Source organism: Nansenia antarctica (assembly GCF_963989245.1).
Source record: "Nansenia antarctica genome assembly, chromosome: 11".
Classification (NCBI taxonomy): domain Eukaryota; kingdom Metazoa; phylum Chordata; class Actinopteri; order Argentiniformes; family Microstomatidae; genus Nansenia; species Nansenia antarctica.
In genome coordinates, this window is record NC_137681.1 from 29,921,513 (window position 1) to 29,947,655 (window position 26,143).

Genomic DNA, 26,143 nt, shown 5'->3' on the forward strand with positions numbered 1-26,143 from the left:
GCCGCTGTTGCCATACTTGTCAGATGGCGGGTAAGCCTAATCAATCCATTCCACCCGCACCATTGCATCCCATTCCTGCTATAGGGGAGCCATTTGAACGTGTAATAATTGATTGTGTTGGACCTTTGCCTAGGACTAAAAGTGGAAGTCAGTATTTGCTCACTATTATGTGCGCTGCTACTCGTTTTCCCGAAGCTGTTCCGTTGCGTAACATATCAGCCAGCTCAGTGGTGAAAGCTTTAACAACGGTTTTTTCCACATTCGGTCTTCCTCTTGTTATACAATCTGACCAGGGCACTAACTTTCAGTCTAAGCTTTTCAAACAAGCCCTAAGAACATTATGGGTACGATGTCACGCCAGAAGCCTACATGCTTGCACTGTTCAATAAAATGTTATACATCTAGACATTGTGGTATTTCTTTATATACGTATCCCAGCCTGCCTATTGTTTCTCAATAAACAGTTATGTTCTCCTCATTGTCATACTCCCGAGTCCGATTAAGTATGATTTGACAGGCAGCTAAACGAAATGCCTTCCCAACCAGCGAGACCTGGTTATAGAAATGATGTTGTTTTATTGATAAAAAAAGGGTAAAACTGGAAAGAGAAAATAGAAAACTCACATTAATCCCAAACAATTTAACAAACTTCAGTTAACGTAATGTGGAGTCCGTTCATTGATCGATGCTGTCTGTTCAGTTCCCAGTGAGGCGCCCGTTCAGCGCTGGACATAATGGCATAGCGCGCATGCGAATCATGTTATATTATTATATATTATATAGCTCGCATCTAATCGTATCGGATGAGAAATAGACATTAAATGGCATATATAGGCCGCTACACAACAGTAATCACCGCGACAAACAGCTATATTAGATTTGAAAAAAAAATATATGATTTTTATTATTTATTTTTTATTTATTATATTTTAATATGATGACCGGAATATATCACGTTTGTCCGGTAAATCGAAATCTTCCCGGACACGATGTCCGGCGGCAATTTTTTCTAACGGAAACCCTGACTACTACGACTGTTTTATATCTTAAATGGCTATTGCACTGATTGGCATCTGTGAGAGCCACATTTCAGGTTTTATAAGGGGTTGATTTTCTTGTCACCATACCAGGTAGACAATAAAAAAAAGTTCTATAGCATTCACTCTCTGTTGGTATTTTTTCCTGTTTTACAAAGGTTTTGAGCAGTGCCAGACTAAGTGTTAGCAATAATTTTACATCGAGGTGAGTATGCGGCTCAAAAAACATGTTTTTTTGTTTTGTTTTTTCAAACGCCGTGGTATCGGATCGGTACTCGGTATCGGCAAGTACTGCACGGTCAGGTATCGGTATCGGGATCAAAAAATGGTATCGGAACAACACTACCTACAAGATGGGCTGGGATTGGCCTCTTACCTAGAAGATGGGCTGGGATTGGCCCCTTACCTAGAAGATGGGCTGGGATTGGCTGCTTACCTAGAAGATGGGCTGGGATTGGCCCCTTACCTAGAAGATGGGCTGGGATTGGCCCCTTACCTAGAAGATGGGCTGGGATTGGCCCCTTACCTACAAGATGGGCTGGGATTGGCCCCTTACCTACAAGATGGGCTGGGATTGGCCCCTTACCTAGAAGATGAGCTGGGATTGGCCCCTTCAGGTTGATGTGTTCGGCTCCGTACTTCTTGTAGAGAGCTCTGCGCACGTACGCGTGCACGTTCAGGTAGAGGGGTTCCAGTTCCTTCCACAGGCGCTCCAGGTCGGCCTCGAAGGTGGAGGACTCGTACAGGGAACGCCAGAACTCCCCGTTGTCAGAATGACCTACGGACGGACAGCGTAGGGGGACGGCACTTCATCATAACATGGTATGGTCACATAGCGTTAGCCTTTATTATGCTATAACATGGTGTATCAACTGTTTATTATGCTATAACATGGTCTTTATTTGGTTCATCATCATACCATGTATGATAGACTGAGTAGCATATCATGTCAACATAACGACTCGTTGAGGGGTAGTGGTCTAGTGGATAGTGAGTTGGACTGGTGAGCGGAAGGTTGTAAGTTCATATCCCGCCTGAAACAACATCACCACTAGTGTGTCCTTCAGTAAAGCCCTCAGTTACTCCAGGGGGTATGTCCCAGTAATTCAGAATTGTAAATCGCGTTCTTGTTAACGTAGATGGCTGGACTGTCACATCAATGTCATACTGTACACAGAATGTCAAACTAAACCAGATATACGTTATCATGAAGCCAGAATAATCATCACTCCCCCTTACTACCCTTCAGCAGCAGTGGTGTTAATAAGATACTTTTTTGTTTGAAGGCGTTCAAGTACCGTTGAGTCTGGCAGCCTTGTTGGCTAGCGCTACGTATTGTTTGTAGTCTTCACGCAGCGTCTTGCCAGCGGCATCTCTCCAGCCTTTCCAGGCGAACAGCAGCTCGTCGTAGTCTCTCGACTCCGCCATGATCTTCTGGAGGTCTGGAACACAACGCAGACGTGTGACTGACTGGGTTAGTCCTATGAGCTAAAGCCTAGTCTTAGCCCTCTGAGCTAAAGCCTAGTCTTAGCCCTCTGAGCTAAAGCCTAGTCTTAGCCCTCTGAGCTAAAGCCTAGTATTAGCCCTCTGAGCTAAAGCCTAGTATTAGCCTTCTGAGCTAAAGCCTAGTCTTTAGCGACTCCATCGTGAGCCCCTGGAGGTCTGAAACACAATATGAAAGTTTGTTTTGTTCACTTCTGTTTTGTCACAGTGTTTATGTAATCTCAGTCGTCTAAATATAATGAACCTCATTGTGACGTGTTTCGGGAAGCAACAATTGTATGTGCTATAACAATAAAGTTCATTGTTATCATTTTTACTAAGTACTGTACCACTCCCTTGGCCTGTGAGTAGCATGGCTGTAGACAGAGATATTATGTCAGCAGCCCTTTTGTCTCATTATTCCCTTCAGGCCTTTTGAAATGGATCTAAGAAAGAATACTGCCTTCCCTTGGCAACCGCTGTATAAGCGAGTGTCCCTGTAATGTGTTACGTATCAGACACAGTAGATACACATATAACAGTATCCAGTATTGTACAGTAGCTAAGAGATGGACAGTTTAGGTGAGTGTCAATGGGTACCAGGGGAGGCTGGTGGACGTAGAAATCGGAGGATGGGCTTGTAATGCATGCAATCCATTCCACGCATCACAATGAGCCAGTCCTCCGATGCCAGCCTCCACCAGCCTCCCCTGCTAGGTTCCCTGGGCCAGCCTCCACCAGCCTCTACCAGCCTCTACCAGCCTCTACCAGCCTCCACCAGCCTCCACCAGCCTCTACCAGCCTCTACCAGCCTCTACCAGCCTTCACCAGCCTCCACCAGCCTCCACCAGCCTCTACTAGCCTCTACCAGCCTCCACTAGCCTCTACCAGCCTCCACCAGCCTCTACCAGCCTCCACCAGCCTCCCCTGCTAGGTTCCCTGGGCCAGCCTCCACCAGCCTCTACCAGCCTCTACCAGCCTCCACCAGCCTCCACCAGCCTCTACTGCTAGGTGCCCTGGGCCAGCCTCCACCAGCCTCCACCAGCCTCTACCAGCCTCTACCAGCCTCTACCAGCTTTCACCAGCCTCCACCAGCCTCCACCAGCCTCCCCTGCTAGGTTCCCTGGGCCAGCCTCCACCAGCCTCCACCAGCCTCTACTAGCCTCTACCAGCTTTCACCAGCCTCTACCAGCCTCCCCTGCTAGGTGCCCTGGGCCAGCCTCCACCAGCCTCCACCAGCCTCTACCAGCCTCTACCAGCCTCCACCAGCCTCTACCAGCCTCCACCAGCCTCTACCAGCCTCTCCTGCTAGGAGCCCTGATCCAGCCAGCCTACCTGGGTCCAGTGGAAGACATTCCCCGTTGTCTCTGCAGACCGTAGCCACGCTGTACTTGGTCTCCATGGTGGCCAGCAGGTTGTTGAACTAGGAGGACAAAGACACACACACATTACAACCATGGAAGGTTCACACACATCACAACCATGGAAGGTTCACACACATTACACACACATCACAACCATGGAAGGTTCCTAAACTGGACAATACTAAAGTTGCATATCGTCAGTTTCTTACAATAATGGCTGAAGTAAAGTTTTGAGAAAAACAGAATAAACTGAACCGAATCTAGAATAGACAGTATGATATATAGGCCAAAACATGTTTTTTTCCTCAAAAGGGACGTAAGCCATTATTTTAAGACGGTGACGATATGTCAAACCATCTTCGTATTTTATGTTTACAACATTAACATAGGTACATCGGAAAGTTGGTCAGAACCTTACATTGCAACCTTTTTTTTGTCCCACTCATATTTTTCCTTTTATTGACAGATACAGTAGAGATTTAGACAGGAAGGATGGGTGAGAGAGAGAGAGAGAGGAGGGATGACATGCAAGACATGCCCACGGCCGGAATCGAACCGGGAACCCTGCGGTTACATGGTCGACGCTTAACCCGCTACGCCACCTAAGCGCCCCACATTGTAAACGTTTTAACCCCCCAATTCCCCTCCCCCTAGAACATCTCTTCCCAGAACGTCAGAGCATGCCGTTTCCCCCTCTCATCACCAAGGACTACAGACTCATAATTGAGATATCCCGTTTCAGAAAAATAAAGAAATAAGTGAAGTAACGTTATTCTATTATTAACTTTCATTATCTGTTGTGGTCAATGCAGAGTAGCCTGATTCAGTGTGATCATGTTTGAAGGTGATCTGTCAATCACACCGGAACAACCAATGGCCTTCTCACCTCTACCAGCTCCTCGGTAGGAAGTCCCGCCCTCTCGATGTCGCTGAGCTTCTTGATGATGCGTTTGACGTCGGCGTCCTGGAAGTCCGTGGTGTCGTAGTTCCGGGCCTGGTGACCGTACGTCAGCGTGTGGTTGGACATCTCCAGGTTCTTCTGGAGCTGGGGACATAACACACACACACACACACACACACACACACACACACACTTTACTTACTCAGAGTAGAGACAGTCAGACACACAGTCAGAGAGACAGAGAGAGAGAGAGAGAGAGAGACAGTCAGAGAGAGAGAGATAGAGAGAGAGAGACAGAGACAGAGAGAGAGAGAGCTAGTCAGAGAGCAGCCTCCATGTTCACCATGTTGTTCCTGGTCTCGTCTGTGATGTTGGTGTTGTAGGACCATGATGCCTCAGTGTAGGCGTTCCACACCACCTCCGCCGTGCTGTTGTACTCTGCCAGGAACGTCTTAGCCTGCGCCTCGTCCGCTAGCTTGTCTGGAAAGAGAAGGAAAGGTAAGGAAGGTTGGACCGAGGCTTTTCAAACATTAGCGAAGACGTACCTCTTCTCCCTGGCCTTTGACCCGAGGTGAGCCTGCCTCCCCACAACTGCACTTTTCTGCACTTTTATCTCTGCACCTGTTGTATTCTGTATTGCACCTTGTTTTAGTGTATTTTTATTTGTTGTTTTCTTTTACTAGTGTTTTTATCTGTTAAGCACTGTTTTGTCATTGTAAATTTGCTATATAAATAAACATGACTTGACTTGACTTGACCTGCTAACCGACAGGAAACTGACTTTGGTCTGAATCCTAATCCCATATTATGTTGTCATCTATAATCCAGATCCGTCTCCTCACAATGACAGCTAGCCCCCCCCCCCTCTCCTGTCTCACCTACCTCCTCTGGGTAGCCCCCCCCCTCCTGTCTCACCTACCTCCTCTGGGTAGCCCCCCCCCCCTCCTGTCTCACCTACCTCCTCTGGGTAGCCCCCCCCCTCCTGTCTCACCTACATCCTCTGGGTAGCCCCCCCCTGTCTCACCTACATCCTCTGGGTAGCCCCCCCCCCCCCCCCCCCCCCCCTCCTGTCTCACCTACATCATCTGGGTAGCCCCCCCCCCTGTCTCACCTACATCCTCTGGGTAGCCCCCCCCTCCCCCCCCTGTCTCACCTACGTCCTCTGGGTAGCCCTCTGGTACCGGAGGAACCCAGTTGAAGTCGGGCCAGCCGATGGTCTCGTCCTGTTCCTTGTTCTGCTGGGCCAGCCACTGGACGATGGGGTCGAAGTACTTCATCAGAGAGCCGGCGTCCATCCTGTTGGTCCCCAGGGCCTCCTGGAGCACCTCGGGCCAGGGTCTGGAGGAGCCGGCCTTAAGGACCTTCCTGAGAGAGACAACCAGCATCATCTAGACTGACCAGCAACAACACTGCATAACCAGCATCATCTAGACTGACCAGCAACAACACTGCATAACCAGCATCTAGACTGATCAGCAACAACACTGCATAACCAGCATCATCTAGACTGACCAGCAACAACACTGCATAACCAGCATCATCTTCTAGACTGACCAGCAACAACACTGCATAACCAGCATCATCTAGACTGACCAGCAACAACACTGCATAACCAGCATCATCTTCTAGACTGACCAGCAACAACACTGCATAACCAGCATCATCTTCTAGACTGACCAGCAACAACACTGCATAACCAGCATCTAGACTGACCAGCAACAACACTGCATAACCAGCATCATCTAGACTGACCAGCAACAACACTGCATAACCAGCATCATCTAGACTGACCAGCAACAACACTGCATAACCAGGGGGGGTATTCCACGTACGTTGGATTAGTATATCAGCGATTAAAATAAAAACCGTGTTCAGGCAACTCGTGATTGGGATTCAAGCCTCAGGTGATTCCTCGAACGAGGATCAGGCTTCAATCATCAGTGTTCACAGAACACCGGTTTAGAAATCCTCGATATGGGCGCATGCACGCAGACATAAAGAGCCCAGAAGAGTCGAACTGTCGAAATGAAGATACTACCCTGCACAGCGGTCCCACTTATTGCGCAGCAGTCCTACTAATCTTTATGAAGATGAAAAACAAGATATTAATAGTGCAATACTGACGCAATTAACAAGGCGAGGGAAATGGTTTGGCAAGAAATTGCTGACCGATTAAATGCTTAGGTCATACTAGCCCCAGTTATTGTTGTTATGTTCATATTTTAGTAAATGAATATTTACTACTGTGGTGATATCAGCAGCAGGCTACTTAGAGTCATATTGTCACGATGGCGTAGTGGTATTGACCAATATGAAAGAGCTGATTAGTGGAAACTGGGAAGGAGGGTATGTGGAGGAGATGGATTGGAAGGAGTTGTGGTTGTTTGGGGTGGTGGGTAAGAAGAAAGGGTGTAATGCAGTGGTGGGCCGTCAGGGCCAGCAAGGCCTTCTCTACTGGCCTAAACATCATCAGAATATACATTTAATTTAGATATATGTATTAAATTATTCCCGTAGTCTATTCTCTTTATTTCATAGCTTTCCTCTTGGTTGCGCTGCTTCCAGCCATTTGGAGGGATGTTAGAGCTTTTATCCAATCATATAATTTCAGCCATATTGTGTTGCCAGGGTACCAAGAAATCTGCCCGCCTGCAGATTCAACAGTGGCGCGAGTACAGATTGTAATTTAAAGTGAACGAGAAAATAACTGTGGCGTACCGTAGTCAGATCTCGAGTTGGCGAGCAAATCCGACGAAGGAGCCTGCTGTATGGCGGACCACCTGATCAGCACCTGCACGTCTTTTGATTGGATACACACTATTGGGAGGCAGAGCTAGCAAACTGAACTTGATCGACCTAATTTGTGTAGATGTAAGCTGTTGTTCTACAAGCAGCCACAGTGGCTGAAGGAGGAGAAGAGGTAGATTTGGTGGCAGACATTATATCATGGATGTGTGGGATGTGTTTAAGGATCTGGTGAGAAGGGATGTAGGTATGATAAGCATGTATGTGGGGAAGGAGACATTTGAGAAGGTGTTTGGGGAAGGGAGCACATTTATAACTGTGGGGAAGGATGGAGGGTTGGTATATGACTTTGAATGAATTGTTGTGTTTGTTTGTTTTTTGTTGTAGGTTTGAATTGATGTTTTTTATTATTTTTGTTGGTTTGAACTGTTGTGTTTTCTTATTTATTTATTTTTTGTTTGTTTGAGATAGGGGGCTGATGCCTCCCTATGTAAGTAATGTAAATTATACATTTTTGATAATAAAAGATACAAAAATTAAAATAAATTTTAAAAAAGTGGTACTGACCGCTGCTATAGTATTAATTCGTCATTTTAAGACGGTGGTTCAAACCCCTCTTCTGACACACTTTTTACTGCATTTCGTTGTCTGAATCTAAAATCTCATCAAAAAAAATATGTAGGCTATAAAATGATGGTGTAGGCTAATTTACAACTGACACGATTACAATGGTGTTTGAAGCCTTTCTGAGTAGTTGATAGTGGGTGATTGTCAGATGATGGGCGGCGACCGAGATGCTTTCCCCTTTCAGTCATTAATTAATAGATTTGCTCAAGTAGACAATTAAGATATAAGTTTATTCCCATACAGCGCTGGGTGTCCTCTCATCACAGCAGGCAGAGGAGAGACACACAGAATGACACTTTACAGTGGCTTGATATAGGCAAAAGTAGCTGATCAAGCAGCCAGCTGTTTGTCACGCAAATCATCCCCAAAGACAGGGCTCCGTTGAGTCTAGGTAGGTTTGTTGACGAGAAGTCCCCATCTCCCAAAAGTGGCTGATTGCCCTGACAACCCAGCTACCTGACCCTGGTCAGCTGACTGGCTGTTCCTAAATATACTGACCTATTGACCCAGGTCCTATGCTGGTCTCTGGTCAAGTTCCCTGAGTCTAAGTCTGGCTCCGTTCCAATTACACAGATACAGAGAGAGAGGTTGGCTCACTCTCAACAGTTAGATGTCACAACTTGCTGATAATCACTAATGATAAAGTATTTAGGGTTTACCCAAGCACAATGTAAAAACACATCCTATCAGTAGTAAATGATGTTCTTCTAACTGGACCGTGGATTTGGCATAGATTATTTTTTCTTATTGATTACTGATGGATAGATGATTCACTTAGACAGATATATATATATTGTAAATCGATTTGCATGAAGGCTTCGGGTTAAATGTAAAAAATAATAAACATTAAATTAAATCAAGTATTGAACCGGCAACCTTCAGACCTCTAGCTGGCTGCCTTAACCCCTGCGCCAAACACACCACTGTGATGATGGCAATGCAAGTTGATAGACATACCTATTTTCTTTTTTACACTTTTTTATTTATCTATCTATCTATCACACTTTAAAAATATCAAGTTATCTATCTATCTATCTATCTATCGATCACACCTTCAAAATATCAAATGATCTATCTATCACACAGTCAAACTATCTATCTATCTATCTCGTAAAAAGTGGGAACTAATATTTCCTAAAAGACACTTGACGGAACTGTCGTTCGGGATGTAGTTTCCGCCTGTGAGACATTTTTGACGCACGTATTAGCTAAACCAGCCTGTAAACCTGCTCGCTACCAGGTTTGTTCAGAAGGATTGATTGCATAGCAACCAAGCAGTAAATTATTTGAGCCACATTGATGGAACGGAACGCAAGCTGAAATTAGCGCCCGGATCTGATTTAAACCTGGATCAGATTTAATCACTGTACGTGGAATACCCCCCTGCATCTAGACTAAACAGCAACACCTTGTTGACTATACAATCACTTTTAACACTAGAACAGCTGTGTCTATTTTACCTACTATAAGGGATAGTAGGTACATTTTATTTAGGTCTATTTTACCTACTCTGGGGTCAAATGACCATAGTCTTTGCAATGGGAAGCTGCTACTTACACACAACGACCACTAGTTGGCCACCTTGTAAATTAGCCTGCCTCCTACACAGAAAAACTGCAAAATAGCTTTATAGGTTATCCTGATGTGATTTTGAAAATGTAAGGATACTGGGTGGTAGAACGCACATATCTTCGAAAAGTCATGAAAGGAGGGTCCTGAAATTTGATCGAGTGCAAAGATACATTTGTTTTTACTCACAGGGTCAAATGACCCCACCCATGGCTGTTCTAGTGTTAAAGCTTTAATATGGAGTGAACATTTTTCTGAGGGGTCTATTTGATCCATTTACAGTTTATATGTTGATATACTACCAAGTATGTTTGTTATTTTTAGGACAAGAGACCCTGATTGTTATGACGTAACCGTAATGATGATTATAAGGAAAGCAGCAACAGTTGGGGAAACACAGCACGCAGTAACAGCATACGTACTCTAGGACAGCTCCTGCCGCTGTGGACTTGTAGATGTCACATGTGTGCAGATCCCCTACGTGACCAGCTTCCTGGCACAGCTTCTCATGGAACTGGAACTGCAGGATGAAGCTCACAAAATACCTGCAGGGAAATAAAAACAAAATGGCTGCTCATGTCTGTTTTTTCTTTCTTTTTTTCTGCTGTGTCTGTCTGACTTTCCGTCTGTAAATTCTGGAAAGCGTCCTAACTAAGTATAGTTTTTTTAGTAAGTAAATAAACTAATATTATTATATTATTATAATGATTATGTCTTGTTTGCCATACAAAGTATTTTCTCAAGGATGTCAACAACATTGCATTGGCTTAATAAAGAAAGAATATCATTTCCTCAGTGGTTCATGTTCCTTTAGTAGCTTAGTCTTAGTGTGTCGAGAATTTGTATTGCAAAATAAAAAATGTAATAAAAAAAAAACTTATTGTCCACACAATGTTGAAAGAGGAGGGCTGTGTATGTCCTGTCACCAATAGCGACAGCGCTACAGAGTGCAGGGACGTCTTCACAGGAGCTCTTACCTGATGTAGGGCGTGTTTCCAGGTATGTGGTATTTAGCTCCGGCATCAAAGTGCTCCTCTGTGCGTCTGGTGGGGGGGCAGATGCCCTGGTATTTAGTCCTTTAAGAAGAAAAAAACCAGAAAAGGAAAAGAGGGATTAGGAAAATAACGTATTCTCCCATACGACAGCACTCATACAGCACTCATACAGCACTCATCCCATACTACAGTTCTCAGGCATACAGTAGCCTACTTATGGTAACCAAATACAGTAGAATGCCAGTATACAATATCACACGAGAGGGAGTGCTGTTATACTGAATATCAGCACGGCTGTGATTGGGTCGTAGGTACGAGGCCGCAGGCCGAGTAGGAAGACAATCACAGCAGCCGTGCTGATATTCAGTATAACAGCACAACCTCGAGTGTGATATTGCTTTTATACAACAGTTCTACAGCGCCATTTATTAGTTAACAGTAATAAGTGACAACAGATTATGATTTGTTTGTTTATTTAATCATTTATTTTGGCTCCGTCAACAAAAAACTGTTCCGCAACTGGACTGTTGCCTAGTAGGCCTAACCTGAACACAAACATCTGCAGGCTAGCTACTTTGTATTAACGGTCATTTCGGAGTGATACATATAGTTAAAAGTCCCAGTGCTGTTATACTGTATATCAGCACTCATGGAATGCCTCTTGTCCAATCAAATTACTTGGTCGGGAACTAACTGTTGTATAAGTACTGCATATCTGCACACACTGTATATCTGCACATATGTATATCTGCACATACTGTAAATCTGCACATACTGTATATCTGCACATATGGATATCTGTACATACTGTATATCTGCACATATGTATATCTGCACACACTGTATATCTGCATTACACTTGTGGGTACCTTTCTGTCTTACAAACTATATTTACCAAACCTAACCCTAATTTATTCATCTAATTTATTCATCTTTAGGTCTAGCCAAAAGAGGGGGGGGGGGGGGGTGCTAACCTGAGATGCCACCAGTCAGCGTTGTAGCGCTCTGCGGGGGTGCGTTCGTTGAAAACCCCCCACCTCCACTGGTCGATCAGGTAGCCGAAGGGGAGGAAGGCCATCTTCTCCAGGGCCATCTTCAACAGGTAGTTGATGTCCGTCTCTGCCATGGGCAGAATACAATCATATCATTCTATTTTTCTTTTTTTTATGAACATATTTTATCGCCATTTTAGGAATCAGCATAAAACGTTACAGTAATATAAAATGTTCCAATAATAATCCCTCCCCACCCCCTTCCTTCATCAACCCCCTCTCAAATATATTTAATAAAATCAAATACAATCTTATACAGCAAGTCGTTGATCTGCAATGGAAACGCACGCAGTCCATTTTCACATCAAAGATAGCTAACCGGTATTGAACCTAGAACGTCCCCTGTTGAGCTTATGAAAGACTTCAGATCTCAGGCAAGATGAAAGAATGAGGCAATAAAGATTTTTCTAAAAATATTTTGGGAAGAGCTGGGATTGAAATGCACCTCAAAACAGGAGAACTACAGATCCACTATCATCAGAATGTGCAATGTCTCTGTTGAGTGTACGTCTGTCTGACAAACATGTAAATGCACGCTGTATAACAGAGAATATGTCCTCATAGATTGACTAAAGATCCTCCTCCTCATCATCCTCCTCCTCCTCCTCGTCCTCCTCCTCATCATCATTTCGCATACTATTGTCATTGACTAAAGATCCTCCTCCTTCTCATCATCATCATCATCATCATCATCATGCTGCCTGCTATCCACCCCCCGCACCAACCTACAGACCTTTGGGGACAGAGCCTTCAGCGTGGCTGCACCTACTTTCTGGAACTCCCTCCCCATAGTGATCCGCAATGCCCCCACCCTGGACTCCTTCAAATTAGCCCTCAAAACCCATCTGTTCTCCAAGGCCTTTGGCCCCTAGTCAATGTTTCAGTTTTGCTTTGTTTGTTTTCTGTTTTGTCTGTCTGATCATTCCCTTAGAAATTGTAAAGCGTCCTTGGGTTTTTTGAAAGGCGCTATAGAAAGTTATTATTATTATTATTATTATTATTATTATGATCATCTCACGTACCATAGTCTTGGACGTAGTTGTCCAGCAGGCCGATGGCGTGGAGGTGTTTGGGCGTGGAGACGGAGAGAGACAGGACGTCCCCGATGGCCTCGTGGAAGCCGGGGTTAGCCCCGCGGCGGAAGCTAGTGTGCAGGTCCTTGTACTGCAGGTAGTACTCTATGTGCCCCATCTCATGGTGCACCGTGAACAGCTGCTCCATGGTCACCGTGGTGCACTGCTTGATCCTGGGGGAGGGGGAGACATCAAAGAACAATAAGACCTGTGGCCTGGGGTGGTCCAGTTGTCCAGCACCACGGTCTACAGTGCACACATTATTCCCATGTCGGCATGGGTTCGAATCCAGCCCCCATGCCCTGCTGACATGCCCTCTCTCCCTTCTTCTCCTTACTTTCCTGTCTGTCTTCACTTTCACCGTATCTGTCCAATAAAATGAAATAAATGAGTGGGACTGCCCCACTCAGAAAAAATAACGTCTTTTTTTTTTTTTTTTTGTAAGAGCATACGATTTCTACTGTACTGTACACAGTTATTCACACTTGATTTGTTTTATTTAGATGATTTTACGGTACAGCCCGGGTTAGGTTCACTGAATAGATTTTTTTATACTTGGCAGTTGGTCTGTTTTTATAGTCTGGGTTATCTATACGCCGCTCCATATACAGTCATTCCTGTGTAAGAATTACAGAATGACTATGCACTGTCGTGGGCTGAGGTAGTAGAACTGAGGTAAAAACTGAGGTAGTTTAATCACAACTTTTCCTTCCGTTCAATTACCTCCGTCTACTCCACACTAAGGTCAATGTTCATATCATACATTATTTTATACTTCTGCACATTAGATACTGTACATAAACTACCTCACTGTACATAGCTCATAACTGTATATAGCTCATAACTGTATATAGCCCATAACTGTACCTCTAAACTATACTGATCTTTACAATACTACCTCTATACTACCTCTACCACTATACTGTATATTGCATAGTTACCTATCACTACCATTCTTGTTCTATTTATATCATGCCCTTATATCTCTATTTGCACTTCTGGTTGGATGCTAAACTGCATTTCGTTGTATTGTACTTGGTACTCTGCAAGGACAATAAAGTTGAATCTGATCTAATCTAACCTAACCCTAACCCTTGTAATCTAGTCATATGGCATCGTTCCCATGTAAGCTCCTGAGTTATGATTATGACATCTCTTAGATGATGAACTCTGTGTGGGTCCTGTTGCTCACCTGAAGTCCTCTCTGTTGTAGAAGTCCCAGGCGGAGGCGTGACACACCACCTCTCTGCCCTCTGGCTTCTCCAGCATGGACTTCTCCCAGAACTTAGGAGGCATCTGGATCAGGCCCAGAGACGTGAAGAACTCCTCCGCTGTCTCAAACATGAAGGTCGCGTTGTAACCCTGAGGAAGAGGAGGAGGAAGAGGAAGAGGAAGAAGAGGAGGAAGAGGAGGAGGAGGAAGAGGAGGAAGAGGAAGATGAAGAGGAGGAGGAGGAAGGGGAAGAGGAGGAAGAGGAGGAGGAGGAAGAGGAGGAAGAGGAGGAGGAGGAGGAAGAGGAAGATGAAGAGGAAGAGGAGGAGGAGGAGGAGGAAGAGGAAGAGGAAGAGGAGGAGGAGGAAGGGGAAGAGGAGGAAGGGGAAGAGGAAGATGAAGAGGAAGAAGAGGAGGAGGGGGAGGAGGAGGAAGGGGAAAAGGAGGAAGAGGAAGATGAAGAGGAGGAGGAAGAAGAGGAAGAGGAAGAAGAGGAGGAGGAGGAGGAAGAGGAAGATACACTCATTAGTGTGCTGTGGTCTGTATGAGGTCCAGGTAGGGTCAAGGTAGGGTTATGCTCTTGTAGACTTTTTAGAATAGTCAAGTCAAGTCAAGTCAACTTTATTTGTATAGCACCTTACGTACAGCAATGCTGAGCCAAAGTGCTTCACAGTAAAAATAGATAAAATGCAGGAAACAAGCAAGCACAATGCACACAACACAATGCAACACAAAACATGGCAAAATCAAAAGAGAAGACAAAAGGACCAAAACAATAAAACAATAAGACAATAAGACAATAAGAGCCAGGGACCTACAACAAAAACCACAAGATAATAAAAGCCAGGGACCAATAGCTAGGTGGGGGGGAAGGCTAGGGAAAACAGGTATGTTTTAAGGAGAGATTTAAACATCTCCAGGGTCTGAGCGGCCCGTACGTGGAGTGGAATACGTGGGGGAGTACGTGGGGGAATAGAATAATAAAATAATAAGAATTTTTTAAAATAGAATAATATCTAATAGAATTACTTCGAATTGTCTTTGAGAAGAGGAAGATGAACTCATTGTAAGGCCATGCTAACTGTATGCTCCCATATGTAACCATGGTAACGCTGACATACTGCAGGCTAATAGACGTCAGCTCCATGCAGACTCAAGGTCAAAGGTCAGGGTTGAAAGGTTCCAACAAATGGAGATATAGACATTTCACATGTTATATTGCCTATCCACTCAACTCTCAGCCCCTTCCCTGTCCCACAGTGGCTCACAGGCCTATGGTATTCTATGGTAGCTCACAGTTCTATGGTATTCTATGGTAGTTCACAGTTCTATGGTATTCTATGGTAGTTCACAGGCCTATGGTATTCTATGGTAGTTCACAGTCCTATGGTATTCTATGGTGGCTCACAGTTCTATGGTATTCTATGGTGGCTCACAGTTCTACAGTTTCCAACAACAATCTCACAGGTTTCGCCCTCCTTCTTACTTTCTTCAGCATGGCGTCAGTCACGTCCACATTGGGCTTGTCGGGGAAGGGGATCATCATGTCATAGATGTTGTTCCAGGTCTGGGACCACATGTTTCCTGAGGAAATGGAACATTTAGCCACTTAGCCACTTAGCGCTCCAGTCAGCGGCGGGATTGATAAATGTATGTACCCTTCCACATTCACAAACACTAAGAGCACCGCTAATGTGCTACGGCTAATGTCTGGGGCTGCGATGGGCCTGAGATAAAGTCTGCAGAATAACACAACAACATTAGCAGAGAGACAGGAGACATCTGATTATATAACATAGTTCTACGGTATACTGTGGTTGTGACCAGACTTGAGTTCAATTCCATTTCAAATCCTCACCTAGCAATGCATAATTAAACCGTAATTTAATAGCAATGCATAATTAAACAGGTTAAATAAATGACACCTCTCAAGTCTTGAAATTTATTTTTAACACTAGAACAGCCATGTGAGTTTAGCCTGTGAGTAAAACAGTTTTTTATATCTTTGCACTCGATCAAATTTCAGGACCCTCCTTTCATGACTTTTCCTAGATATGTGCGTTCTACCACCCAGTATCCTTACATTTTCAAAATCACATCACATAATAATCAAATCACATAAGCTAGTATGAAGCTATTTTGCAGTTTTTCTGTGTAGGAGGCGGGCTAATGTACAAGACGAATGTACAACTAACCCTAGTGGTCGTTGTGTGTAAGTAGCAGCTTCCCATACTAAAGACTATGGTCATTTGACCCCCGAGGCGGCTCTTATAGTAGGTGAAAAAGGCACGGCTGGTCTAGTGTTAAATCATCCCCTGAATTGATGGATTTCAAACGTAATTGAGCCAGCTATGAACGTTCATCAGAGACGACCACACCCACCCAGCAGGTGAGCAGGGATGGGGCCCTTCAGGTTGATGTACTTGGGGCCGTAGTGGTTGTAGAGCTTGCGTCGTACGAAGGCGTGGAGGTTCTGGTAGAGTGGCTTCACCGTCTCGTAGAGTTCCTCCAGCTGGGCCTCAAAGTCTGGCTGGTCGTACCAGGAACGCCAGTAATCCCCCGTGTCCAAGTGGCCTACACAGGACACACACACCTGGACATCAGCCTGTCTGTCTGTCTGTCTGTCTGTCTGCCAACACAGGACACACACACCTGGACATCAGCCTGTCTGTCTGTCTGTCTGTCTGTCTGCCAACACAGGACACACACACCTGGACATCAGCCTGTCTGTCTGTCTGTCAGACAGTCTGTCCTCCTGTCTGTCTGCCTGTCTGTCCTCCTGCCTGTCTGTCTGTCCTCCTGTCTGTCTGTCTGTCTGTATGCCTGTCTGTCCTCCTGTCTGTCTGTCTGTCTGTCTGCCTGCCTGCCTATCTGTCTGTCTGTCTGCCTACACAGGACACACAGATCTAGACATCAACCCGCCTGTCTGTCTGCCTGTCTGTCTGGTGGCGTTCTTACCGTCGGCCCGGGAGGCGATGTTGCTGAGGTTGACAAACTTGGGGTACAGGTCCCTGAGGGGGACCCCCGAGGCATTGTGCCAGCCCTCCCAGGCGTACAGCAGACGCTTGTAGCTCCGTGAGGACGCCATGATCTCTGTCAGCTCTGGAGGAGAGGAGAGGAGAGGAGAGTCAGACACACACTGTACTGGAACAGTAACCTTCCAAAAACAATTAGGCATGTAGTTAGCATGTAGTTAGCATGTTGAGATGACTTCATGTGGTCTCAGTAGGATGATTCAGAACAGACACATCAAGAGGATTCACACACTACGGCGACGACCCAAACAGTACAACACTGGCTAGGATGTTTCCTTTTCACCTACTGTCAGACAGACAGGCAGACTTTCGGGCACTGCCCTAAACTGGTTTAGATCATACCTACAGGACAGAAGCTACTATGTCTCCATTGGCAACTTTGTATCTGACCAAATTAAAAAGTCAGTGCAAAACTTGATTCTCTCTCTCTTCAAACTAAAAAACAGGTCAGAAATCTTGGTGTAATTCTAGACTCCGGTCTAAACTTCAACAGCCACATAAACTCAATAACTAAACTTCGAGTAGACTTGATTATTGTAATGGTCTACTAACAGGCCTATCTAAAGGAGCTGTTCGTAAATTGCAGCTCATCCAAAACGCCGCTGCTAGGCTCCTAACAAAAACCAATCCTGAGATCCCTGCACTGGCTACCAGTCTCTCAGAGAATTGAATTCAAAATCCTCCTAATTACATACTGTGGGGATGATGAGCTGATTGCGGACAGGTGTCAGTGATCAGACTCGTTATCCTACTGGTCTATTTAACCTGTGTGTGTTTGTTCCCTCGGGGGAGCGAAGGAGGTGGTGAAAACCGGTCGGTCGGTCGGTCGGTCGGTCGGTCGAGAGAGAGAGAGAGTATGAATGTGCAGCACCCGCAAGCGGATCCCAGCAGGAGGAGTGGAGCGGGCAGAACCCGAAAGGGGGGAGCAAACAGCCGGGCGTGACGGGCGAAACCAGCCGTGCGCTGTCCAGGGCGTATCAACGTCATTAGTAGTGGGGAGAAAATACTCTCTTCAGCACGCCAGGGGCGTGGCTGAACTTGGTGCGGAAAATAAAGGGCTCTGCACACAGCGTGCGATTTCTGTTGCGCATCAACATTCCATTTTGAAGTTTGAATGGAAGTCTATGAGAACATCGCATCTCAACACACACGGCCCCGTTTTTAATCGCACGGCGAAAATTCGATTCCATTCATTTTGAATGGGACAAAGCACACGGCGTGCGAGTTTTGTCGCACTGTCAAATTTTGCAAATATCGACGTTAACGTTGCTACTCACCCATTTTCGTTTGTCTCCTTTCGTTGATGAGATGTTAAGTGACCGTTATTCTAGAACGAACTGTACTAGATACGAACATCACCATCAGCCAGCCACTACACTTATATAGCCCACAGCTAGAATCCATGTGGAGAATCCATTTATTTGTTGAGTGTTGTTGTTGTGCTAAATGCTCCCATGTATTTTCCCATCAAACACTACAAGTCCCAGCAGTCTAGAGGACAATTGCGGCAACATCCGGCCATGAGACATCCGGCCGCCATCTTTCAGAACATGTACAGAACATGGTACACCCCCTAAATCAGGGGACCCACATATTTTATCACAATATGTCCAGTTGTATCTTGTAGAAATTGTGGAAGCAAGTCAAGCAATATTGGTAGAGCCTATTGTAATCAGCCTGCCTGGTCCGACTACGTAACAATTGAGAATGGAATGTTGAGGTGCAACAGAAATTGCATCGCACGCTGTGTGCATTGGGATGCGATTTTTTATGATTTTCTCATAGACTTCAATGGTGTGAGTTGAAAATGGAATTTTGCGGCGCAACAAAATCGCATCGCACGCCGTGTGCGTTGCAATGGAATGCTGTCGCGCAACAGAAATCGCACGCTGTGTGCAGAGCCCTTAAAACGCCTTTATTGAACCGTTTCTCTGTATCGACCTCCCTCTGTGCCTAGAGACTCTTAAGGGCTCTGCACACAGCGTGCGATTTCTGTTGCACGTCAACGTTCCATTTTGAAGTTTGAATGGAAGTCTATGAGAACATCGCATTTACCCACACACGGCCCCGATTTTAATCGCACGGCGAAAATTCGATTCCATTCATAACAACAATGGAAATTATGGAACGTTGACGCGCAACAGAAATCGCACGCTGTGTGCAGAGCCCTTACACATACAAATCACAAAATGGTCTTGGACCAAAATACATATCAGATCTCCTCCCACCCGATATTCCCGTAAGGTCCCTAAGGTCAGCAGAGACTAATCAGCTAATAATTCCAAGAGTAAAAACAAAACAAGGTGCAGCAGCTTTCAGTCACGCTGCTGCATGCTCCTGGAACAAACTCCCTGAAGAAATCAAACAGGCCCAAACCCTTAAAATATTTAAATCTAAGCTAAAAACCTTCATGTTTTGCACCAGTTTGTTGTGCCTCCTAATCTGACACGCCCCCGTGAGCCTCGTTCTGGCGCCCCCTCCCGGCCGGATTGAGTGGGCCGGATCTCTGGCTCTGTTTGCAGCAGGTGTGGGCTATTATCTTTCAGCCCAGCTGTCCCAATCACCACCTGGACAGCCGCCTACTTAACCCTGCTACAGACGGAGATCCAACGCTTGAACATAACTATCTGTATGGACCCCCTCTGACTACTCTCTTCTGGATTTCCCTCCCTGGCTCGACCCCTGGACTCCCCTCTGGACTACTCTCTCCTGGATCACTCTCCCTGGCCCGAAAAGGATCTCGGACTTTGCTCACTAGGGTAGTATCGCAGCACATAATACAACACCCCTGACCTCATACACGCACACACACATAGTATAATTACACACCCCATAACTATCGCCTGCATCACACCTTATGTTTGTTTTTCCACTAGTTAGTGTAGGGCCTATTTCTTTGTGTATATCATCTTTAATAAATCATTATATATTCTCCTGGCCTCTGTCTCTGTTTCTCTGGGGTTCCACCACATTTGGCTTTTCCAGTTTCAAGGTGTGCATAACAGTATGTTCAAGCCATTATGAGCCAAGGTGGAACTCCAGAGAACAAGGGTGGTTCCCCGGGTATTGGGGTTCTCCCATTAGTCGTAGATTTACGCAGAGAGGTAAATAGCCATGCTACGCAACTTACCAGTCTGCAGGCCGAGCTCCAGAAGGCCTTCCCCACGGTCCAAGGCCAGATAGCCGTACTGGAGAATACCACCCGTGCCACCGTCGGGGCTGTAAATAGTCTCGAGACGAAGATGGACGCCCTGTCCGGGTCTCTCGCCTCCATCCAGCGTTCTCTGGACCTCATCGCCGCTGGCAGCAGACCACCCCCTGACACGAGTTCCATATCTGGGCAGATGACTAATCCCCCGGTCGATCCTGTGAACCCCGTTTCGCTCTATCCTCCTGTCGCTCACTGGGAACCCAGGTTAGTCAGCCCCGCTCCATTCCATGGTGACTTTGATTGTTGTCGGGGTTTCCTGACCCAGTGCGAATTAGTATTTACGCACCAGCCTTCCAAGTACTCCTCCGACGGGGCCAAGGTAGCGTTTATCATGTCTCTACTCGCTGACAAAGCGCTCAAATGGGCCATAGCCGCTGTCGGGAGCAGTTCAAGATACTCCACGGATTACCCCCTGTTTAAAGCGGAGTTCCGGTTCGTGTTCGACCACCCCCAGGACGGGCAGGATGTAACCGGCCGCTTGTTAGCCATCTCCCAGGGTTCCCGCTCTGTAGCCGAGTACATGGTCGAGTTCCGTACTCTAGCCACGGAGACAGGCTGGAATGACGGAGCCCTCCTCAACCTTTTCCACAAGGGGTTACATGATTCCATCAAGGACCTGTTGGTGCGCGACGATCCCGGCACCCTTAATGAGCTGATTACCCTGGCCCTTAGGATGGATGCACGCCTCCAGGTACGACGCACCGACCGCGTCCAGCGAGCTGTCACGCGCCCCACTACCTATCGCGCCGGAACGACCCCGCCCCCTTCTGCTGCCTCCTCTCGTGGCTACTTCCGGGGCTGGGGAGCCCATGGAGATCGGCCGCTCTCGGCTCTCGCGAGAGGAGCGAGAACGGAGGCTTCTCAACAAGCAGTGCCTGTACTGCGGCAAGGAGGGGCACATCATCCGGGCGTGTCCTGTCCGGCCAAAAGACCCAGCTCACCAGTAGGGGGCATACTGGTGAGCAACACCTCTCTCTCTCAGCCCCAGGTCACCCCCAGTCGCCTATTCCCTGCCACTCTCACCTGGGGGAAGGACACCCTGTCTGTCAGCGCCCTCATCGACTCCGGGGCTGATGGTTGTCTAATCGATGAAAACTTAGTCCACCAGGCGGGCATCCCCCTAGTCCTTCTAGACCGCCCCATCATGCCTAGGGCCATTGATGGCCGTTCCCTAGGAACTATCACCCACACCACTGGGCTTATATCTCTTACGATCTCCGGGAATCATACCGAGGAGATCCGGTTCTTTGTCCTTCAGACCCCCACGTCTCCCCTGGTGCTGGGTAGACCCTGGCTCGAGAGACATGAACCTCACATCTCCTGGGCTTCGGGCCAGATCCTAGGCTGGAGAGGTACGTGTTACGCCTCCTGCCTTCGCTCCGCCCTGTCTCCCTCTAGCGACCCCAAGTCTAAGATCACTCCGCCTGACCTCACCGGGGTTCCTCCCATCTACCACGACCTAGCCCAGGTGTTCAGCAAGGACGAGGCACTCTCCCTTCCACCCCATCGCCCGTATGACTGTCCTATAGACCTCCTGCCTGGTGCCACCCTTCCTAAAGGTAGACTTTACAGCCTCTCACTCCCTGAAAAGGAGGCGATGCGTAACTACATTACGGAGTCCATCAACTCTGGTATCATCCAGCCCTCCTCCTCTCCCCTCGCGGCTGGATTCTTCTTCGTATCCAAGAAGGACGGTGGGCTCAGACCTTGCATTGATTTTCGGGCTCTGAATGACATTTCTGTAAAGAACCGTTATCCCCTTCCCCTCATTAGCTCCACCTTCGAACCCCTCACCCATGCCAAGGTATTCACCAAGCTGGACCTACGTAACGCCTACCATCTAGTCCGCATCAGGGAGGGGGACGAGTGGAAGACCGGGTTTAACACCCACCTCGGCCATTTTGAATACCGCGTCATGCCTTTTGGTCTATCTAATGCCCCTGCTATTTTCCAGGCCCTGGTCAACGATGTCCTTCGGGACATGTTAAACATTTTTGTTGTTGTGTACCTTGACGACATTCTTATTTTTTCTCGGTCCGTGGAGGAGCACCACCAGCACGTCCGGCTAGTCCTGCAGAGACTCCTGGAGAACCGCTTATTCGTGAAGGGGGAGAAGTGCGTTTTCCACACCAGCTCGGTCACCTACCTGGGTAATGTGGTGGAGGACGGACAGATGCGGGCGGACCCTGCCAAGGTCAAGGCCGTCGTGGAGTGGCCTCAGCCCACGGACCGGACCCAACTTAGACGCTTCCTGGGGTTCGCGGGATTTGTGAGGCGGTTCATTAAAGGGTTCAGCCAGGTCGCAGCGCCGCTCACTGCGCTTACCTCCACCTCACGGCCCTTCTGCTGGACCGCCGCTGCTGAGACCGCTTTCGGCACACTAAAACACCTGTTCTCCTCCGCGCCAGTGCTGATCCACCCCGACCCCGAGAGACAGTTCATCGTAGAGGTAGATGCTTCGGACACGGGGATCGGGGGGGTCCTCTCTCAACGGTCGGGGGAGGACCAGAAGATACACCCTTGCGCCTACTTCTCCCGGCGCTACGAACCCGCGGCCCAAAATTACGACGTGGGCAACAAGGAGCTGCTGGCGGTTCACGAGGCCCTGAGGGAGTGGAGACACTGGCTGGAGGGAGCCAAACTACCGTTCCTGGTGTGGTCTGACAATAGGAACCTCACTTACCTTGGGTCCGCCAAGAGGCTCAACTCTCGACAAGCCCGCTGGGCTCTTTTTTTTAGTCGTTTCGACTTCACCCTTACCTACCGTCCCGGCTCCAAGAACGTCAAAGCTGATGCTCTCTCCCGCCAGTTCCCCAAGGCGGATTCGGGTGTCGCTGAGGGGGGAGATACCATCCTGTCCCCGTCCCGGGTGGTGGGGTTCGTAACCTGGCCCGTTGAGGCTTTGGTGAGACAGGCTCAGCGGGCCGAACCAGACCCTAGGACCGGACCCCCTAACCGTTTGTTTGTGCCTACAGCTGTCCGAGCCAGGGTGTTGGAGTGGGGCCACTCCAGCTGCTTCGCTTGCCACCCCGGCGAGCGGCGGACGGCGGCATTCATCGGGAGGAGGTTCTGGTGGCCCAATCTCAGGGGGGACACCAGGGAGTTTGTGGCCGCCTGTACGGTGTGCGCCCGTAGTAAGGCCTCCCATCGGCCTCCTGCGGGTCTCCTGCAGCCTCTCCCGGTGCCCAGCCGACCGTGGTCGCACATCGCCGTGGACTTTGTTACTGGGCTCCCTGTCTCCCAGGGGTGCGACACCATTCTCACCATCGTGGACCGGTTCTCCAAGGCGGTCCACTTCGTTCCCCTCCCGAAACTGCCCACAGCGGCCGAGACGGCGGACCTCCTAACTCTCCACGTCGTACGCCTCCACGGGATCCCCTCGGATGTGGTTTCTGACCGGGGCCCCCAGTTCGTCTCCAAGGTCTGGCGGGCCTTCTGCAGAGGCATTGGGGCCACCACCAGTCTCACCTCCGGGTACCACCCTCAGTCCAATGGGCAGGCCGAGCGTGCCAACCAGGCTCTGGAAGCCGCTCTCCGATGTGTCTCCGCCCACAATCCCTCCTCCTGGGCGAAATACCTGCCGTGGGTGGAGTACTCCCTCAACACTATGGAGAGCGCCGCCACTGGTATGTCCCCATTCGAATGTTCCCTGGGTTACCAACCCCCTCTGTTTCCCCAACAGGAGCTGGAGGTGGCGGTCCCAACCACCAGGGCCCATCTCCGCCGGTGTCGCAACGTGTGGAGGACCGCCAGGGCGGCGTTGCTCCGCGCCACCGAGCGCGCCCGGCGGAGCGCGAACCGGCGGAGGGTGCCGGCCCCTGACTACCAGCCAGGTCAGAGGGTTTGGCTGTTGGCCCGGGACCTGCCCCTCCAGACCTCCCAAACCTCCACCCGGAAACTCAACCCCCGGTATGTTGGTCCCTATCCCGTGGACCGTATCGTCAACCCCACGGCGGTACGTTTGACCCTTCCTCCCTCCCTCAAAATACACCCGGTGTTCCATGTCTCCCAGCTTAAACCTGTGGCCGCCAGCCCTTTGTCTTCCCCCAGCCAGGCTCCGCCGCCGCCCCGTGTCCTGGATGATGGGGACCCGGTATGGACGGTAAACAAACTACTGGAGGTCCGCCGCCGGGGTCGCGGGTTTCAATACCTAGTGGACTGGGTTGGCTACGGGCCCGAGGACCGGACTTGGGTGCCTGCGTCCTATCTCGCCGACCCGTCCTTATTGGAGGATTTCTACCGAGCCAACCCCGGGGCCCTGGGTCCGTCGTCCGGTGCCTCCCCTGAGGAGGGGGGTACTGTTGTGCCTCCTAATCTGACACGCCCCCGTGAGCCTCGTTCTGGCGCCCCCTCCCGGCCGGATTGAGTGGGCCGGATCTCTGGCTCTGTTTGCAGCAGGTGTGGGCTATTATCTTTCAGCCCAGCTGTCCCAATCACCACCTGGACAGCCGCCTACTTAACCCTGCTACAGACGGAGATCCAACGCTTGAACATAACTATCTGTATGGACCCTCTCTGACTACTCTCTTCTGGATTTCCCTCCCTGGCTCGACCCCTGGACTCCCCTCTGGACTACTCTCTCCTGGATCACTCTCCCTGGCCCGAAAAGGATCTCGGACTTTGCTCACTAGGGTAGTATCGCAGCACATAATACAACACCCCTGACCTCATACACGCACACACACATAGTATAATTACACACCCCATAACTATCGCCTGCATCACACCTTATGTTTGTTTTTCCACTAGTTAGTGTAGGGCCTATTTCTTTGTGTATATCATCTTTAATAAATCATTATATATTCTCCTGGCCTCGGTCTCTGTTTCTCTGGGGTTCCACCACATTTGGCTTTTCCAGTTTCAAGGTGTGCATAACACAGTTATGATTAAACACTTCTATCAATGTCTTTCTTCCATTAACTATTGTCTTTTTAAATGTTTTATCTATTTACTTCTTATATTTGCTTTTATTCATTGTAATCTTTATTTTCTTATGCTCCTCTTGCTGTATTTTTTAAAAATGTATGTAAAGCACTTTGAATTGCCCCTGTTGTATGAAATGTGCTGTACAAATAAACTTGCCTTGCCTTGCCTTGTTACAGCAGCTATGGTGGCTAAGCAACCAGGCACAGCCCAGTACAGCTCAGCCTGGCTCGGCTGGGTACATTGTGATTAGGGTATCAGTTAGTTAGCATGTAGCTAGCATGCAGTTAGCGTGTTTGAGGCATGTTGGTTGTGATTAGGGTTAGGTCCTGAGGTATTAGGGGCTATGCAGACAGAGAGTTGGCCTACAACAACATGGAAGAGGAAGGGAGCACAGATTAAGTTGAAGTCAGTTTAGTGGAAAAAGACAGGGGTCCATGGTGGGGGGTGGGGTGGGGAGGGGTTGTGGGGTGTCGGTTCTGGGCCACAGTGGTCAGAGCCTGTGGTGGTGGGGTGGGGCATGGTCAGAGAGGGGGGGGCGGGTCAATGGGGTCTGTGTTTGTTATGATAAGACAAGGGTGTTGGTTCTGTGACCAGTAAGGGGGGCACTGTGGTCAGATACTCAGAGCCTGTGATGGGGGGGGGGGGGGGGGGGTCATGGTCAGAGAGGGGGGGGTCGGGTTAATGGGCTCATGTGTTTGTTATGATAAAAAGACATAAGGGTGTTGGTCATGTGGCGGGGGGGGCCACAGTGGTCAGAGTCAGAATGACCTCACCCCCCCCATGTTTACTCTGGGGGTTATGGAACAAGGCTTCATATCCAGGGAGGTGGATTGTCATTCTTGGGGTGTAAACAAGCAGAGAACAAGAACTCATAAGGAACATATTAGGAAGCGTTTCCAAGGTCCAGACTGAAG

General features: G+C 48.2%; 1 protein-coding gene across 1 annotated transcript in view; it reads right to left on the reverse strand.

Moving 5' to 3' along the window:
- Positions 1-26,143, reverse strand: part of ace (angiotensin I converting enzyme (peptidyl-dipeptidase A) 1) — a gene marked incomplete at both ends in the record, with an annotated part of 64,955 nt that overhangs the window by 24,984 nt on the left and 13,828 nt on the right. The window contains 14 exons of the mRNA XM_080542558.1: positions 1,624-1,815; positions 2,336-2,479; positions 3,855-3,942; positions 4,770-4,928; positions 5,128-5,264; positions 5,938-6,149; positions 10,148-10,270; positions 10,703-10,801; positions 11,695-11,839; positions 12,795-13,018; positions 14,038-14,207; positions 15,544-15,641; positions 16,440-16,631; positions 17,016-17,159. Coding sequence (XP_080398684.1) covers positions 1,624-1,815; positions 2,336-2,479; positions 3,855-3,942; positions 4,770-4,928; positions 5,128-5,264; positions 5,938-6,149; positions 10,148-10,270; positions 10,703-10,801; positions 11,695-11,839; positions 12,795-13,018; positions 14,038-14,207; positions 15,544-15,641; positions 16,440-16,631; positions 17,016-17,159 — 2,127 coding nt within the window. The remainder of the gene's footprint in view (positions 1-1,623; positions 1,816-2,335; positions 2,480-3,854; positions 3,943-4,769; positions 4,929-5,127; positions 5,265-5,937; positions 6,150-10,147; positions 10,271-10,702; positions 10,802-11,694; positions 11,840-12,794; positions 13,019-14,037; positions 14,208-15,543; positions 15,642-16,439; positions 16,632-17,015; positions 17,160-26,143) is intronic.